The sequence below is a fragment of the Bison bison genome, unplaced genomic scaffold (assembly GCF_000754665.1).
Source record: "Bison bison bison isolate TAMUID 2011002044 unplaced genomic scaffold, Bison_UMD1.0 scf7180017864535, whole genome shotgun sequence".
NCBI lineage: Eukaryota > Metazoa > Chordata > Mammalia > Artiodactyla > Bovidae > Bison > Bison bison.
In genome coordinates this window covers 3,532,979-3,547,272 of record NW_011495084.1, presented here as the reverse complement: position 1 = coordinate 3,547,272, position 14,294 = coordinate 3,532,979, and the positions used below count along the sequence as shown (strand labels likewise).

The window sequence follows — 14,294 nt, the reverse complement described above, 5'->3', positions numbered from 1 at the left end:
TTAGTTATAATAGATAGGAACTTCAATGTTATGTACATTTTATATAAAACTCCTAAAAACACTGAAGCTGTTGTTTGAGCTGAGGAAGCCTGGCTCTGATGTCCCACTACTAAGCCATGATACTATTTTGCTTCTTCCACATTTTGGCAAAGATGGGGTGTCATCAATTTTTTTATTACACATTTTCATGTACAAAAGCTGAGAAGAAACTCTTAAAAATAAAGCTCTCCTTTCCCATGCCTTTTAGATAAATTATATAAAATGATATTCAGATAATTTAGAAATACATGTACATTTAATTGTTATTAAAAACTGACTATAGAAAGGCTACCAAAAAGACCAAGAAACATACTTTAAGCAAGAGAACATACAAAAAATGGAATGCACAGAGGAATACAAACAGGATGGAATAAATCATCATTCCCCAGTAACCCTGAGTAAAGAACTTTACAGCTGTTTCCTAAGAGAAAGGAAAGAGAGTTATGAAGTGCCTTCGAATGTGCACTCCTTGAATAACCAGGACTATCCATCCTGGTAAATACAGATGGGGGTAAGTGGGAAGGAAGTCAACATCTTCCGTGCAGCCTGTGCCTGACCACTCCAGGAACAAGCTGGATGTGCCTCAGAGTTTACTTTCTTTCCTTTGCAAATGATAAATCAACTTAACACTTTAATGAATTTTAAAATGAGAGGGAGCAGACAGAGGACACCCTTAAAGGATGTATATGTATATTAAGACATACATGTTACAGGTCTAGTGGACAGGGCACTAAGCTGGAAAAACTCTACAATTAATTGAGCTAGAATGTACCATTAAACTTGTGCTGTGTATCATGTTCTCACGTAAGTTTGGGGAATACTTAACTCACAAGATGGACTGTAAACATGAGAGAGCACTTGGGAAACTGAAGAGCAGAGCATAAATGCACTGGGGCATTATTATGATTAATGCTCTTTCCTCTTCCAGACCCCTAAGGAACCGCTATTTTGATCTGTACTATAGTCAAGAGCTTGGGCTCCAGAGTCAGAGATTCAAATCTCATTGTTCACTACTTAACAGCTTTCTTGTGTGTATTGTGAGATAATAGTCCCCACCTTAGAGGCCATGTATGGGGCATTTTAATTGAAAAAGCCAACTTTGAACTGAACTTTGCTAAGCATTGTATGAAACTAAGCTTTCATTTTCATGATCATAATTAATCACCTAAAACAGTAACAAGAGTTGATATGTACTGAAGACTTACTATGTGACATTGTTTTAAGCATTTTACATCTTTCACTTATTTAATCCTCACAAAAACTCTATGAGAAAGGTATTATTATTACTCTTAGTTTTATGATTGTTATTATTTGTATTTTACAGATTAAGAAATTAAGCTGTGGAGAAATCATGATGTGTCCCCAGCTCACTAAGCCAGTAACTGATGTAAGACAAGACGCAAATCAGCCGTCAGAGAATAAAGCCTACAAGCTTAAAGTATGCTCGAATGTCTTTAAAAAATCAGTTTTTGTCAGTTTTTAGGTAGCTACAATCAATATTTTTTTTATAATTTTATTTTTTTTAATTTTATTTATCTTTTTAAATTTTTTAACTTTTTTTAAACTGTGCTCAGTCGTGTCCAACTCTTTGCAGCCCCATGGACTGTAGCCCGCCAGGTTCCTCTGTCCATAGCATTTTCCAGTCAAGAATACTGAATTGGGTTGTCATTTCCTCCTCCAGGGGATCTTCCCAACCAGGGATCGAACCTGCGTCTCTTGTGCCTCCTGCATTGGCAGGCGGATTCTTTACCACTAGTGCCACCTGGGAAGCTCCGACTTTTTAAAAAAAGTCCACACAAAGTTCTTAGCATTGTGTCTGATCCAAAGTAAGCACTCAGTAAATGATACTTGTCACTACTATTATCTATTATTATATTTAAAAATTAAAATTGACATATTAATACTCTGAAAAGAAGCTAAAAATAAATCTCTAAAATTTAGGTCCAGTAAGAAAATTTTGTGATAAATTTAAAAGGAACTCTAAAAAAATGTTAAAAATATTAAAACATTTCATAAATCATAAGGTAGAGGATAAAGCAATTACATTGAATACATTTAATATCTGTTTATATATAAAAACTCATTTGGTTGTTGCAACTAATGACTAATGAATTCAATAAAAACAGAAGTTAAAAAACCACCAAATAAAATGTGTGCTTTGAACTATAGCTAAAAAATAAATTGAATGTTATACCTTGTTTATCTTTGCTTGAACTAAGCCCATAAAAGCTTGAAAGTCAGCAACAACATTCGTCAGAAATATTTATAGACTGTTTAACATAATATGAAGAAATGAGGTCCCAGTATAAGAGTATAATGTAGAAGTCTTCCTAAAAGCTTAATATTCTTTTCCTGAGAGTTCAATTCTCTTTTATAATAAAGTAAACTTACAGAAAATGTGTAAGTTTGAATATGAAGAGGAGACAAGAAGAGGGAGTATTTATTAAAATCCATCAGGTTTTAGGTTCACCAGCAGGTCAGGTATGAAGAGCACTTTGAGAAAACCTATCACTTTCATCAGCTGGATTAGAGTAAACACTCTCACTTACCCCTTGGCCAACTGCAACCCGCTCCAGAGCCTTTAAGGAGGAAAAAATAAGACAAAGATAGTTGATATGTTTAGTCTTATCTTACAAAACTTATAAACACATTATATGAGGGCTTGTAAAAGTGACATTGAAAGAGATTAATTAACTGATAACATAATAGTTTATACACTTACAAGTGTTAATATCACGAAGGAATGCTAACTGGTACACTTGTATAATTTAGGGCTGCTATATGCGTGTGTGTCATGTACACAAACACACACACACTGCAACTGTATACACTCTTTGAACTTAGAAGGAATTAGAAAACTGGAAAGATATAAAGACACATTCTTGGCTCTCTTTTATTGTAGCTAAAACAAATAAATCCAAAGCTATTATAATATATGTAATAAACATAATTTATATGCTATGTTTTAATTTATTTTCTTCCAATTTTTAAAAAACATATAATTTTATCTTTTATTAAATAAAAGTATATCAAACAAATTATGGTTGAAATCTTAGCTTACAAAAGTACATGTTTTTGGTCTGCATGGTCTACAAATTCAAATCAAATTCACGTGTGATCAACTCACTTTAAGAGAAAGTAATACATATTTTACAATTTTACATGTAGTTAGTTTTACATTTATGTTTACTTAAAATGCAAAATATTTTTATAAAACATTTCCTAATATTTCTAATAAATACTCTTAATACAATATATATGAAAGATTTGTTATAATTCAAATATGGAATAGAGCCTTCTGAAACTTTCAGTTTTTTTAAGAAACATACATTTCCACATTTATGTTGTTTTATAACTGAATCACATGATAATATTTTAACTAAAATTTTATTATTAAAGCTTTAATTAGAAAATATTTCAAACATAAAGTAGTAAAATGTAACATATTTGCATACACTTCCTAATTCAAACTACTCATATTTATTTCAGATGCCTATGTCTTCTTAAATATTACTTTTTAGATTTAGCTGAATCATGTCCTTTTAAAGCTGAAAGAAAATTTACAGATTATCCAAAGTGCAATTTTTGCAGATGCACAAGGTCACTGACAATGAAAGGAACTTGTCACAAGTTGCACAGTTAGTTAGCAGGTGAGTAGGAACTAAAAACTTGTTTTCCAAATCCCAATTTACTTTTCATGATCTCGTGTCATGAAGATTTAGTGGGAAAATGAGCTCATGTCATGAAAGTTTGCTTCACAGAAATTGTTTGAAGAAAAAAATGGAACTTTCCCATTGACTTCAAGGATACCTTCACTGAACATCAAGAGTAAGAGTGTTATGAATACAGAAGATGATTATTAAATAATAAACTTTTTATTTTATACAGGAGTATAGACAATTCCCTGGTAGCTAAGATGGTAAAGAATCTGTCTGCATTGCAGGAGACCTGGGTTTGATCCCTGGGTCAGGAAGATTCCCTGGAGAAGGGAATGGCAACCCATTCCAGTATTCTTTCCTGGAGAAATTCATGGACAGTGGGAGCCTGGTGGGCTACAGTCCTTGGGATCAAAAAGAGTCAGTCAGGCATGACTTACTAATATTATAGCCAATTAATATTGTGACAGGCAAGTTTTTAATAATATATTATTTGGTGTCAATACAAATATCATATAACACAGGGCTAATTTTGGTATGTGTTGTTGATGAATTTATCTTAGAAAACCAAATGTTAAATTTTGATTACATGATAAAAGATAAACAGGTAGGTGATAAACAGTTTCTTACAAATATTAATAATTTTTCTTGGCCAATAAATATAGATGATGAAGAGAATATACTAAGTGTTCATTTCATACTAATATTTTTATATTTTATCAGGCTAAAAGTATGCTGATAAGATTACACTAATATAATTCATTTATTCCCCCCTGGTTAGTACCCTTAACAATTCATCTGAAAGTTACCAGAAAGATATCTCTGTCTGTCTCACTCTCTCAATCCTTTAAGCTCTGAATATTTGTAGAAAAGGTGAGTTATGAAGAAAAAGGCAATGAAACAAGAAACACCAAAAAAATGTTCCTTAGACTTTCTAAGATTTGTCAAGAAAAGAAATCCACATGAGCAAAGACAAGGATAGAGCTAGAAGGAAAGGAGCATTCTCTAAGAAGCTGACATTAGTCAGGCAAAGTGGCTGATAAATTCTTTATTTTGGAATTTACTTTTCAAAAACCCTTCTTTATGGTTTGTTGAATGTTTATAGCAAACAGTTTTGTTTTGTTAACATACTATATTCTTTTATCTTTCTAAGGGATATTAATTGCTATTATATATTATTTTGGATAGTATCTGTTTTTATTTTGGATTGTTTTCTCCAAGTTGCTTCTTTCCTATTTGTTTATCTGATCTCTGTTCTTTCCTGTTAGACTTTCTTAGACAGTTAAAGATTCTTGGCTGTCTGCTGATAACTAAAATGTAGGTATCATAAACTTGAATGGAAGCACTGTGCTTATGAGAGGACTAGTAATTACAGACCTCACCACAAAGGTCCTATTTTATCGTGAAATTTCTAATGCCAGTATCTTCAGACTTTTCTCTTAGCCTAGTCAGATTCCCTACAAAAAGACTATTTCAATTTCTTCTTGCTTAGAGGAATCAGTAAACTAAAATGGACAGGAATGGGTAAATTTAATTCAGATGACCATCTTATCTACTACTGTGGGCAAGAATCCCATAGAAGAAATGGAGTAGCCCTCATAATCAACAAAACAGTCTGAAATACAGTACTTGGTTACAGCCTCAAAAATTACAGAATGATCTTGGTTCATTTCCAAGGCAAGCCATTCAATATCACAGTAATCCAAGTCTATGTCCCAATCACAGATGTCAAAGAAATTGATCCGTTCTATGAAGACCTAGAAGACCTCCTAGAACTAACACCTAAAAAAGATGTTCTATTCATCATCAGGGACTGGAATGTAAAAGTAGGAAGTCAAGATATAATTGAGTAACAGGCAAGTTTGGCCCTGGAGAACAAAATGAAGTAGGGCAAAGGTTAACTGAATTCTGCCAAGAGAATGCATTAGTCATAGCAAATACCATTTTCCAACAACACAACAGATGACTTTACACATGGACATCACCAAATGGTCAATACTGAAATCAAACTGATCACATTCTTCATAGCTGAAGATGGAGAAGCTGTATACAGTCAGCAAAAACAAGACCTGGAGCTGACTGTGGCTCAGATCATCAACTTCTCAGAGCAAAATTCAGGCTTAAACTAAAGAAAACCAGGAAAAACCCCTTGGCCAGAAAGGCATGGCTTAAATCAAATCCCATGTGAATTTTCAGTAGAGGTAATGAATAGATTCAAGGGGCCAGATCTAGTTAACATTGTGCTTGAAGAACTATGGACAGAGGTCCATAATATTGTACAGGAGGCAGCAAACAAAACCATCCCAAAGAAAAAGAAAAGCAAGAAGGCAAAGTGGTTATCTGAGGAGACTTTACAAATGGCTGAAGAATGAAGAGAAGTGAAAAGCAAGGGAGAGAGGGAAAGGTACATCCAATTAAAGGTAGAGTTCCAAAAAATAGCCAGAAGAAACAAGGTCTTTTTCAATGAACAATGCTTAATAATACAAGAAAACAACAAAAGGGGAAAGACAGGTGATCTCTTCAGGAAAACTGGAAACATCATGGGAGTATTTCACCAAAGATGGTCACAATAAGGGATAAAAAGGGTAGAGACCTAGTAGAAGGTGAAGAGATCAAGAAGAGATGGTAAGAATACATGGAAGAACTGTATAAAAAAGATCTTAATGAACCGGATTACTACAATGGTGTGGTTAATCATCCAGAGTCAGACATTCTGGAGAGTGAAGTCAAGTGGGCCTTAAAAAGCAATGCTGTTAATAAAGCTAGTGAATGCAATGAAATTCCAGCACAACTATTCAAATCCCCAAAGGATGATTCCATCAGGGTCTTGCATTCACTATGTCAGCAACTCTGGAAGACCCAGCAGTGGCCACGGGACTGGAAAATAGTCAATCATAATTCCAATCACTGCAGATGGTGACTGCAGCCATGAAGTTAAAAGACACTTGCTCTTTAGAAGAAAAACTATGACAAACCTAGACAGCATATTAAAAAGCAGAGACATTATTTTGCTGACAAAGGTCGAATAGTCAAAGCTATGGTTTTTCCAGTAGTCACATATGGATGTGAGAGCTGGACTATAAAGAAAACTGAGCACCAAAGAATTGATGCTTTTGACCTGTGGTGTTGGAGAAGACTTGAGAATCCCCTGGACTGCAAGGAGATCCAACCAGTCCCTCCTAAAGGAGATCACTCCTGAGTGTTCACTGGAAGGACTGATGCTGAAGCTGAAGCTGAAGCTCCAATACTTTGGTCATCTGATGTGAAGAACTGACTCACTGGAAAAAACCCTGATGCTGAGAAAGATTGAAGGCAGGGGAAGAAGGGGATGACAGAGGATGAGATGATGGGTGGCATCATCAACTCGATGGACATGGGTTTGAGCAAGCTCCAGGAACTGGTGATGGACAGGGAAGCCTAGCATGCTGCAATCCATGGGGTCACAGAATCAGACACAACTGAGCGACTAAAATGAACTGAATTTAATCCTAATCCCCAAGAAGGGTAGTACTAAAGAAGGTGCTAACCATTGGACAATTGCACTTATCTACCATGCTAATAAGGTCATGCTTAAAATCTTGCATGCTAGGCTTCAGAATTATGGGAACCAAGAACTTCCAGATGTCCAAGCTGGGTTTAGAAAAGGAAGAGGAACTAGAAATAAAATTGCCAACCTTTGCTGGATTATAGAAAAAGCAAGGGAATTTCAGAAAAACATCCATCTTTGTTTCATGGACTACACTATCGCCTTTGACTGTGTAGATCATGACAAACTGGAAAGCTCTTAGAGAGATGGGAATACCAGACCACGTTACCTGTCTCCTAAGAAACCTGCATGCACGTCAAGAGGTAACAGTTAGAATCCTGTATGGAAAAACTGACTGGTTCAATATAGAGAAAGGAGTACGATAGGGCTCTCTGCTGTCACCCCGTTTATTTAACCAATATGCTGAGCACATCAGGAGCAATGCTGAACTGGATGAGTTACAAGCCAGAAGTCAAGAAAGGTGGGAGAAACATCAACAAGTTCAGATATGCAGATAACACCACTTTAATGGCATAAAGTGAAGAGGAACTAACAAGCCTCTTGAGGGTGAAGGAGGAGAGTGAAAGAGCCGGCTTAAGACTAAATATTAAAAAAACTAAGATCATGGCATCTGGCCCCATTACTACACGGCAAATAGAAGGGGAAAAGGTGGAAGTAATGACAGATTTCCTCTTCTTGGGCTCCAAAATCACTGCAGACAGACACTGCAGTCATGAAATCAGAAGACAATTGCTTCTTGGCAGGAAAGCAATGACAAATCTAGACAGTGCGTTGAAAAGCAGAGACATCACTCTGCTGGCAAAGGTCCATATAGTCAAGGCTATGATCTTCCCAGTGGTCAGGTACAGTTGTAAGAGCTGGACTGTAAAGAAGGCAGAATGCCAAAGAATTGAAGCCTTCGAACTCTGATGCTGGAGAAGACTCTTAAGAGTCCCTTGGATAGCAAGGAGATCAAACCAGTCAATCTTAAGGGAGATCAACCCTGAATATACCCTGGAAGGACTGATGCTGAAGCTCAAGTATTTTGGTCATCTGATGTGAATAGACAACTCATTGGAATGGTCCCTGATGCTGGGGCAGATTGAGGGCAGAAGGAGAAGAGGTCGTCAGAGGATGAGATGGCTGGACAGCCTCACCGAAGCAATGAACATGAACCTGGGCAAACTCCAGGAGACGGTGAAGGATAGGAAGGCTGGGCGTGTTGCAGTCCCTGGTGTCCCAAAGAGCTGGACACGATTGTGTGACTGAAAAACAGTAAGAAGTCAGTTTCCCTACAAAAGACTATTTCAATTTCTTCTTACCTAGAGGGTATAAGTTGCCAACATTCTGAGAATCAAGTCATTCCAAAAATGAGCTGACATTCTAACAAGACCCTAAATGAGTATTATTTACAAATATAATGAAAGAACAAGACAAATTCCCAGAAAAATATTTTAAAAGGATTTATCAAAGGAAATCATTTTTTTAGCAAAAATAGATTTCTAAGTTAACTCTCAGATACATGACCTAGAACATTGTAGCACTGTTTCTTTACATTGCTGTGTTATTGGCAATATAAAATTATCAAAATAATGACCACATAATAGTTAAATTTACCTTGGGGTTGTACATTAGAAACATTATTGTAGAAACAATATTTTACATTTATGATGGCAAAATCCATTTACACCATTTAACTGGAATTTGGTCCTTTTTAGACCAACATAACACCACAAACAGAGAAGACTGTGGGCCAAAGTGTTCTAGATCTAAGGATAAGAGCCAACTCAGACATTTTAAATAAAGATTTCAGTTAACTAGATAGGTACTTCCTATTCCAGACAGTTTAATAATATTTTTCGCATTTTATGAAAACTTAGGAGACCAAATGATCTGCTATACACACGCACGCACACGCACACACACACACACACACACACACACACACACCCACACCCACAGAGCTGTGGATAAAGCACTAAAGTAATTCTGTGTTTAAGAACTGGTTGTTGGTACATTTTATATGATAATTAAAGTAATTACATGTAAGAAATAAAGTGCCATAATGCAGAATTAAAGTATAACTATAAATTATGACCATACTGCATGCAGAGTGAATAATGTTGCAAGGGCAAGCCGTTTTTTTCCCCTCATAATTTGCAGTGCATAAATGCATTAATAAAGATGCTCTGCAAAATTTGGCATTTAACAGAGCCAAAGAAATAAATTCAGCAACATCTGGATAAAGCTTTTAGTTGAGAAAGAACAAATCCTACCAAACAGGCTGACATTCTGGCGTTTCGGCCACAGCACCATCTCTCTTCCTTCAAATAGTGGCACATTGGAAATCCCCGCCTTTCTTGGGTATATTCTGCAGATGGAAGAAAAATATGAATTATTTAAATAAAATTCTTCCTTTTTTAGTTAAAGTAAATAATCTATTGAGAGTGCAAATCAGTCATTTGAAAGTCAAACAGTAGTTAAACATGGAAGTGGTAATGTTTAAAAGCTCATTCCAGTATGTTAATTGAAAACATATTAATTTTATGAAAATGGCATTTTCTCAACAACAGCTGTTTTGCATTCAAGCTCCAGGTCTGATACCAGCCAATTTACCAAAATTATTTTTCAAAGATTTAACAAAAGCAATTTAAAATGGAAATACTTTTCATGTGCAGTGTAACTATAGAAGATAAGTAATGAGATACTGGGCATTTTCTGCTGACCCAACTTTCTAATAAAATGATTTATTACATGTGACATTTGGCAATTTATTCTAGAACAATATTAATTTATTCCCAACAATGTTGAAGCATCAATATTTTTTCCCCAGCCACAGTGTTCACTTTCCAGAACAGCTGTATGCACTCTTCTTTTTTCCATTATATTAATAGGATGTTACATTTTCAACTGTGATTCAGTTTGGCTCAACTGCATTTATGGTTTAAGTAACAACAACAAAAAAGTCAGCATTCACTACTTAATCACACATATCTGCTGTTGACTCACTTATAGAGTTATATATGTAACTTGCTGATGTTAAAACCCCTTATGACCAACTATTAATTACACAGCATTTCTGACAAGGAAAAAAAAAATCTATTTTAAATTAAAGCCTGGAAAATAAGAACTCAAGTTTATCAAAACAGTTGTAAAGAAAAGGAAATTAAGATACATATAAATTTTCTATTAGATTAAAAAGTAAAATAGAACTAGAAAATAAGAAAATGGTTTAAAACAAAGTATTATTGAGGCTGTTGCTGTCGTTTAGTCACTACGTGTCTGACTCTTTTGCAACCCTTGTAGCCCACCAGGCTCCTCTGTCCATGGGATTTCCCAGGCAAGAATACTGGAGTGGGTTGTCATTTCCTCCTCCAGGGGACCTTCCCAAACCAGGGACTGAACCCATGTCTCCTGCATTGGCAGATGGATTCTTTACCATTGAGCCACCAGTGAAGCCATACTGTTGATGTAGATTCCACCAAATAAACGTCTGTGTTATGAAATATCAGTTGGTTTTTGATTAAAATAGAGAAAATTTAAGTTTCATATGGACATGAGCCTGTGATAGTGATTTCCTTCTTTCTTTTAATTAAGATTTTATAATTGACCTTATTTGATAATCATATGGAAGATGGAAGACATATTCCTTGCCCCAGGAATATAAATAATAATAATGCTAGTATTTATACAACACAATATTGTTAAGCACTGTTATAAGTACTTTAAATATATTAATTACCTTTAAATGCTAGGAGCTTTCAGTGTGTTAACAAGTCCCCACAGCAATTCTATGAAATAGGTATACTATCATGTTTCCGATAGAGAAACTAAGCACAGGGACTTTAAGAGGACTGCCGAAGTTGCAAATCTAGCACATGACAGACCTGGAATTTAAACCAGCAGTCTGACTCCAGAGGCCATGCTCTTAACCACCAGGCTAGATAAACAACTTCACTTACAATTGCCCAGGACTCATGGAGCCCTTGAAGCCTATCCAAGTCCAAGGGACCCCAGTCTACTTCCTCCATCAATTACCAGGATGGCTTGAAAGAGAGGTTTGAGTTTTACTGAAGGCTTTACGATTTAACCAAAACATGATTATTGCTAAACGAAAGGGTTACTGTAAGTAGTTTAACTCTTTTTCTGACAGCTGAAGAAAGAAAGAGCTAAACTTTACTCTAAAGAGTAAGGGGCTAAAGAAATGAGGTTTTGCTGTTTTATTGAGAGTGTTTAGGAAAGTCCTAATAAAACCGTTTTTTCCCTTCCCCCATCTGCTCTCTCCTTCTTCCTTACGAAGTAACAGAGCATTCAATCTTTAGCTGACTATTCAGCTGTTCAGATTAGAGACTATAATTCCCAGACTCCCATGTAGCCACTAGGATAGCTAGAGATTAAGTTTTGGCTAACAGGATATGGGCAGAAGTTCAGTTCAGTTCAGTCACTCAGTCGTGTCCAACTCTTTGCGACCCCATGAATCGCACCACGCCAGGCCTCCCTGTCCATCACCAACTCCCGGAGTTCACTCAGACTCACGTCCATCGAGTCAGTGATGCCATCCAGCCCATTTTCATCCTCTCTGTTGTCCCCTTCTCCTCCTGCCCCCAATCCCTCCCAGCATCAGAGTCTTTTCCAATCAGTCAACTCTGCGCATGAGGTGGCCAAAGTACTGGAGTTTCAGCTTTAGCATCATTCCTTCCAAAGAAATCCCAGGGCTGATCTCCTTCAGAATGGACTGGTTGGATCTCCTTGCAGTTCATGGGACTCTCAAGAGTCTTCTCCAACACCACAGTTCAAAAGCATCAATTCTTCGGCACTCAGCCTTCTTCACAGTCCAACTCTCACATCCATACATGACCACAGGAAAAACCATAGCCTTGACTAGACGGACCTTTGTTGGCAAAGTAATGTGCAAATGCTCAAAAAGGGGAGGGGTAAGCTCTCCCCTCCCCACTTTATGGTCATGTTGGCAAGCAGATAATGGAGCCACAAGACAGAAGGATTCTGGGTTTTGGAAGGCTTTTTGGTACAGAGCTCCTTTTGTGTGTCTGTGTGTTAGACACTCAGTCATGTCTGACTCTGCAACCCCATGGACTATAGCCTGCCACACTCCTCTGTCCATGGAGTTCTCCAGGCAAGAATAGTGGGGTGGGTAGCCATTCTCTTCTCCAGGGGATCTTTCTAACCCAGGGATCGAACCTGAGTCTCCTGCATCACAGACAGATTCTTTACCATTTGAGGGCATCTGTGTGGATGCCCACAGAGCTCCTTTAACTAGCTCTAATTGTCTACCTTGGGACTGAAATAGAACTATCCATCTGTTTTGTTGAAGTGACTGCTACTTTGGGTTTGAACCTATCTAGCATCTAAATCTTTAATTCAGTGTTTCCCAAACTTTTTTTTTGTAGCTCAGCACTCAGAGAATATGGTGGATTTTGTAGATTACAGTGGAATAAACAGATGATGATAACTGTGTTGAGCCAAAACCCATGGGATGAAGGAAGCAATATCACAGGAACTCCTTTGTAGCATCCATGACACATTAGTTGAATCCTTCTGTTCTAATTAATACAGGAGTCTTCTTTGACAATGTGTATTTGAGCAGAGATTTATATGAGGAGACAAGTCATGAAAATATTTGTTGGGAAGACTTAATGAAAAGCAAACAGAGCTCCAACAAGACATAGTTAATTTCCAAAAATATAATACCAGAATATTATACAATTTAAAAATTATTAACTAGCAATTTTTCAATTTCTAATACTCCAACAAAATACCTACAGAACAAACTTGTAGGAATGGAAAAGAGGAGATGAAAGTCAGCTTGGTACAAAACAGGAGAATTCCACTTAAGAAACAAGCAATGGATTTGTAATGAAAAGTATAATTAGTGTACCATCTCTGCTCTGCAATTTGCCTTATGCTGCCAGGAAAAAAGCATGTCTACTTGCCTGAAAATAGGTAGACATTTCCTCCACCAATAATAAGCTAAAATACTACTTAACATCAGACTGAAATGAGGAGAGTATTTCTGGAAAATATATTACAATGGAAGGGGTATATTATTTCCAGGAAAAAAAAATCTAAAATAAGAAATCCATGCCCAAGTTAGTCTCAAATTCTTAACCCACAGAAATTGTAATAAGATATAATAAAATTTATTGTCTCTAAGTCATTCAGTTTTGCGGTGATCTCTCAAACAGCATTAGATGATGAATACAGTCTTGCAGTAGCAACAAAGCAGCCAATTACCTCATACAAGGGAACTGAGATGGAAAAATGCACTGCTGATGAGTACGGCAAGTGTGCTTCCTCAGGGAAGAGCTCCGTTTTGATTAAGACAGTAAAGCGATCTTCAAAGAATAGGTTGCACATAAAGGCAATTTTGGTAATGAATGACTGAATTCAAGAACATTTTGGAGTTGAGAAGAGGTAGAAGACAAGGCCAAACAAAGGACATATATACATTTGTTGAGAATCCTGGAAATCAGGAATGAATTGTGAGGTCAGGTTTCTGGTGAGGACTGACACAAATGTGGATCAAAGGCATGATGGGGTTAGGCCTTAGCATCCCTAGAGATAGTGGTGAGGCTATGAGTGTTGTGGTGGGGGCAGGGAGGGGAATTTTTCAGGGAAATACAGAGTTCTGGGCTTGCCAACTGATGCATGGTGATAAAGGGGAGATGCAGATGGGGTTACATATTACATAGGACTGGGATTCCTCTAGATTTCAGATGATACAGTGTGGAAGCCAGCAGGGGAGTAGTCACACACTGAGCACACTGGGCTGTCACTGGAGAAATGGAGGCTGGAAGATGGCAAGCATGTTCCCTCACTCGTGCTGGTGAATGTGATGAGGGGGGATGAGGGTTACTGTCTTCTTTCAGTTCAGTTCAGTTCAGTTCAGTCACTCAGCCATGTCCAACTCTTTGCGATCCCATGAATCATAGCATGTCAGGCCTCCCAGTCCATCACCATCTCCCGGAGTTCACTCAAACTCATGTCCATCAAGTTGGTGATGCCATCCAGCCATCTCATCCTCTGTTGTCCCCTTCTCCACCTGCCCCCAATCC

General features: G+C 37.0%; 1 protein-coding gene across 5 annotated transcripts in view; it reads right to left on the bottom strand.

Annotated features, from left to right (window-relative positions):
• Window positions 1-14,294, bottom strand: part of METTL25 (methyltransferase like 25) — a 111,941-nt gene that overhangs the window by 35,763 nt on the left and 61,884 nt on the right. For 3 of the 5 annotated variants that reach the window (XR_824532.1, XM_010832024.1, XM_010832023.1), the window contains exons 6-7: window positions 9,498-9,592; window positions 2,589-2,618 (exon numbers count right to left, since the gene is read on the bottom strand). Coding sequence is in view for 4 of the 5 variants with exons in the window: in XM_010832024.1 (XP_010830326.1) it covers window positions 2,589-2,618; window positions 9,498-9,592 (125 nt within the window). In the remaining variant the exon portion in view is untranslated. Of the gene's footprint in view, window positions 1-2,588; window positions 2,619-8,397; window positions 8,487-9,497; window positions 9,593-14,294 lie in introns of all 5 variants that reach the window. The other 2 variants (XM_010832026.1, XM_010832025.1) reach the window with 1 other exon arrangement.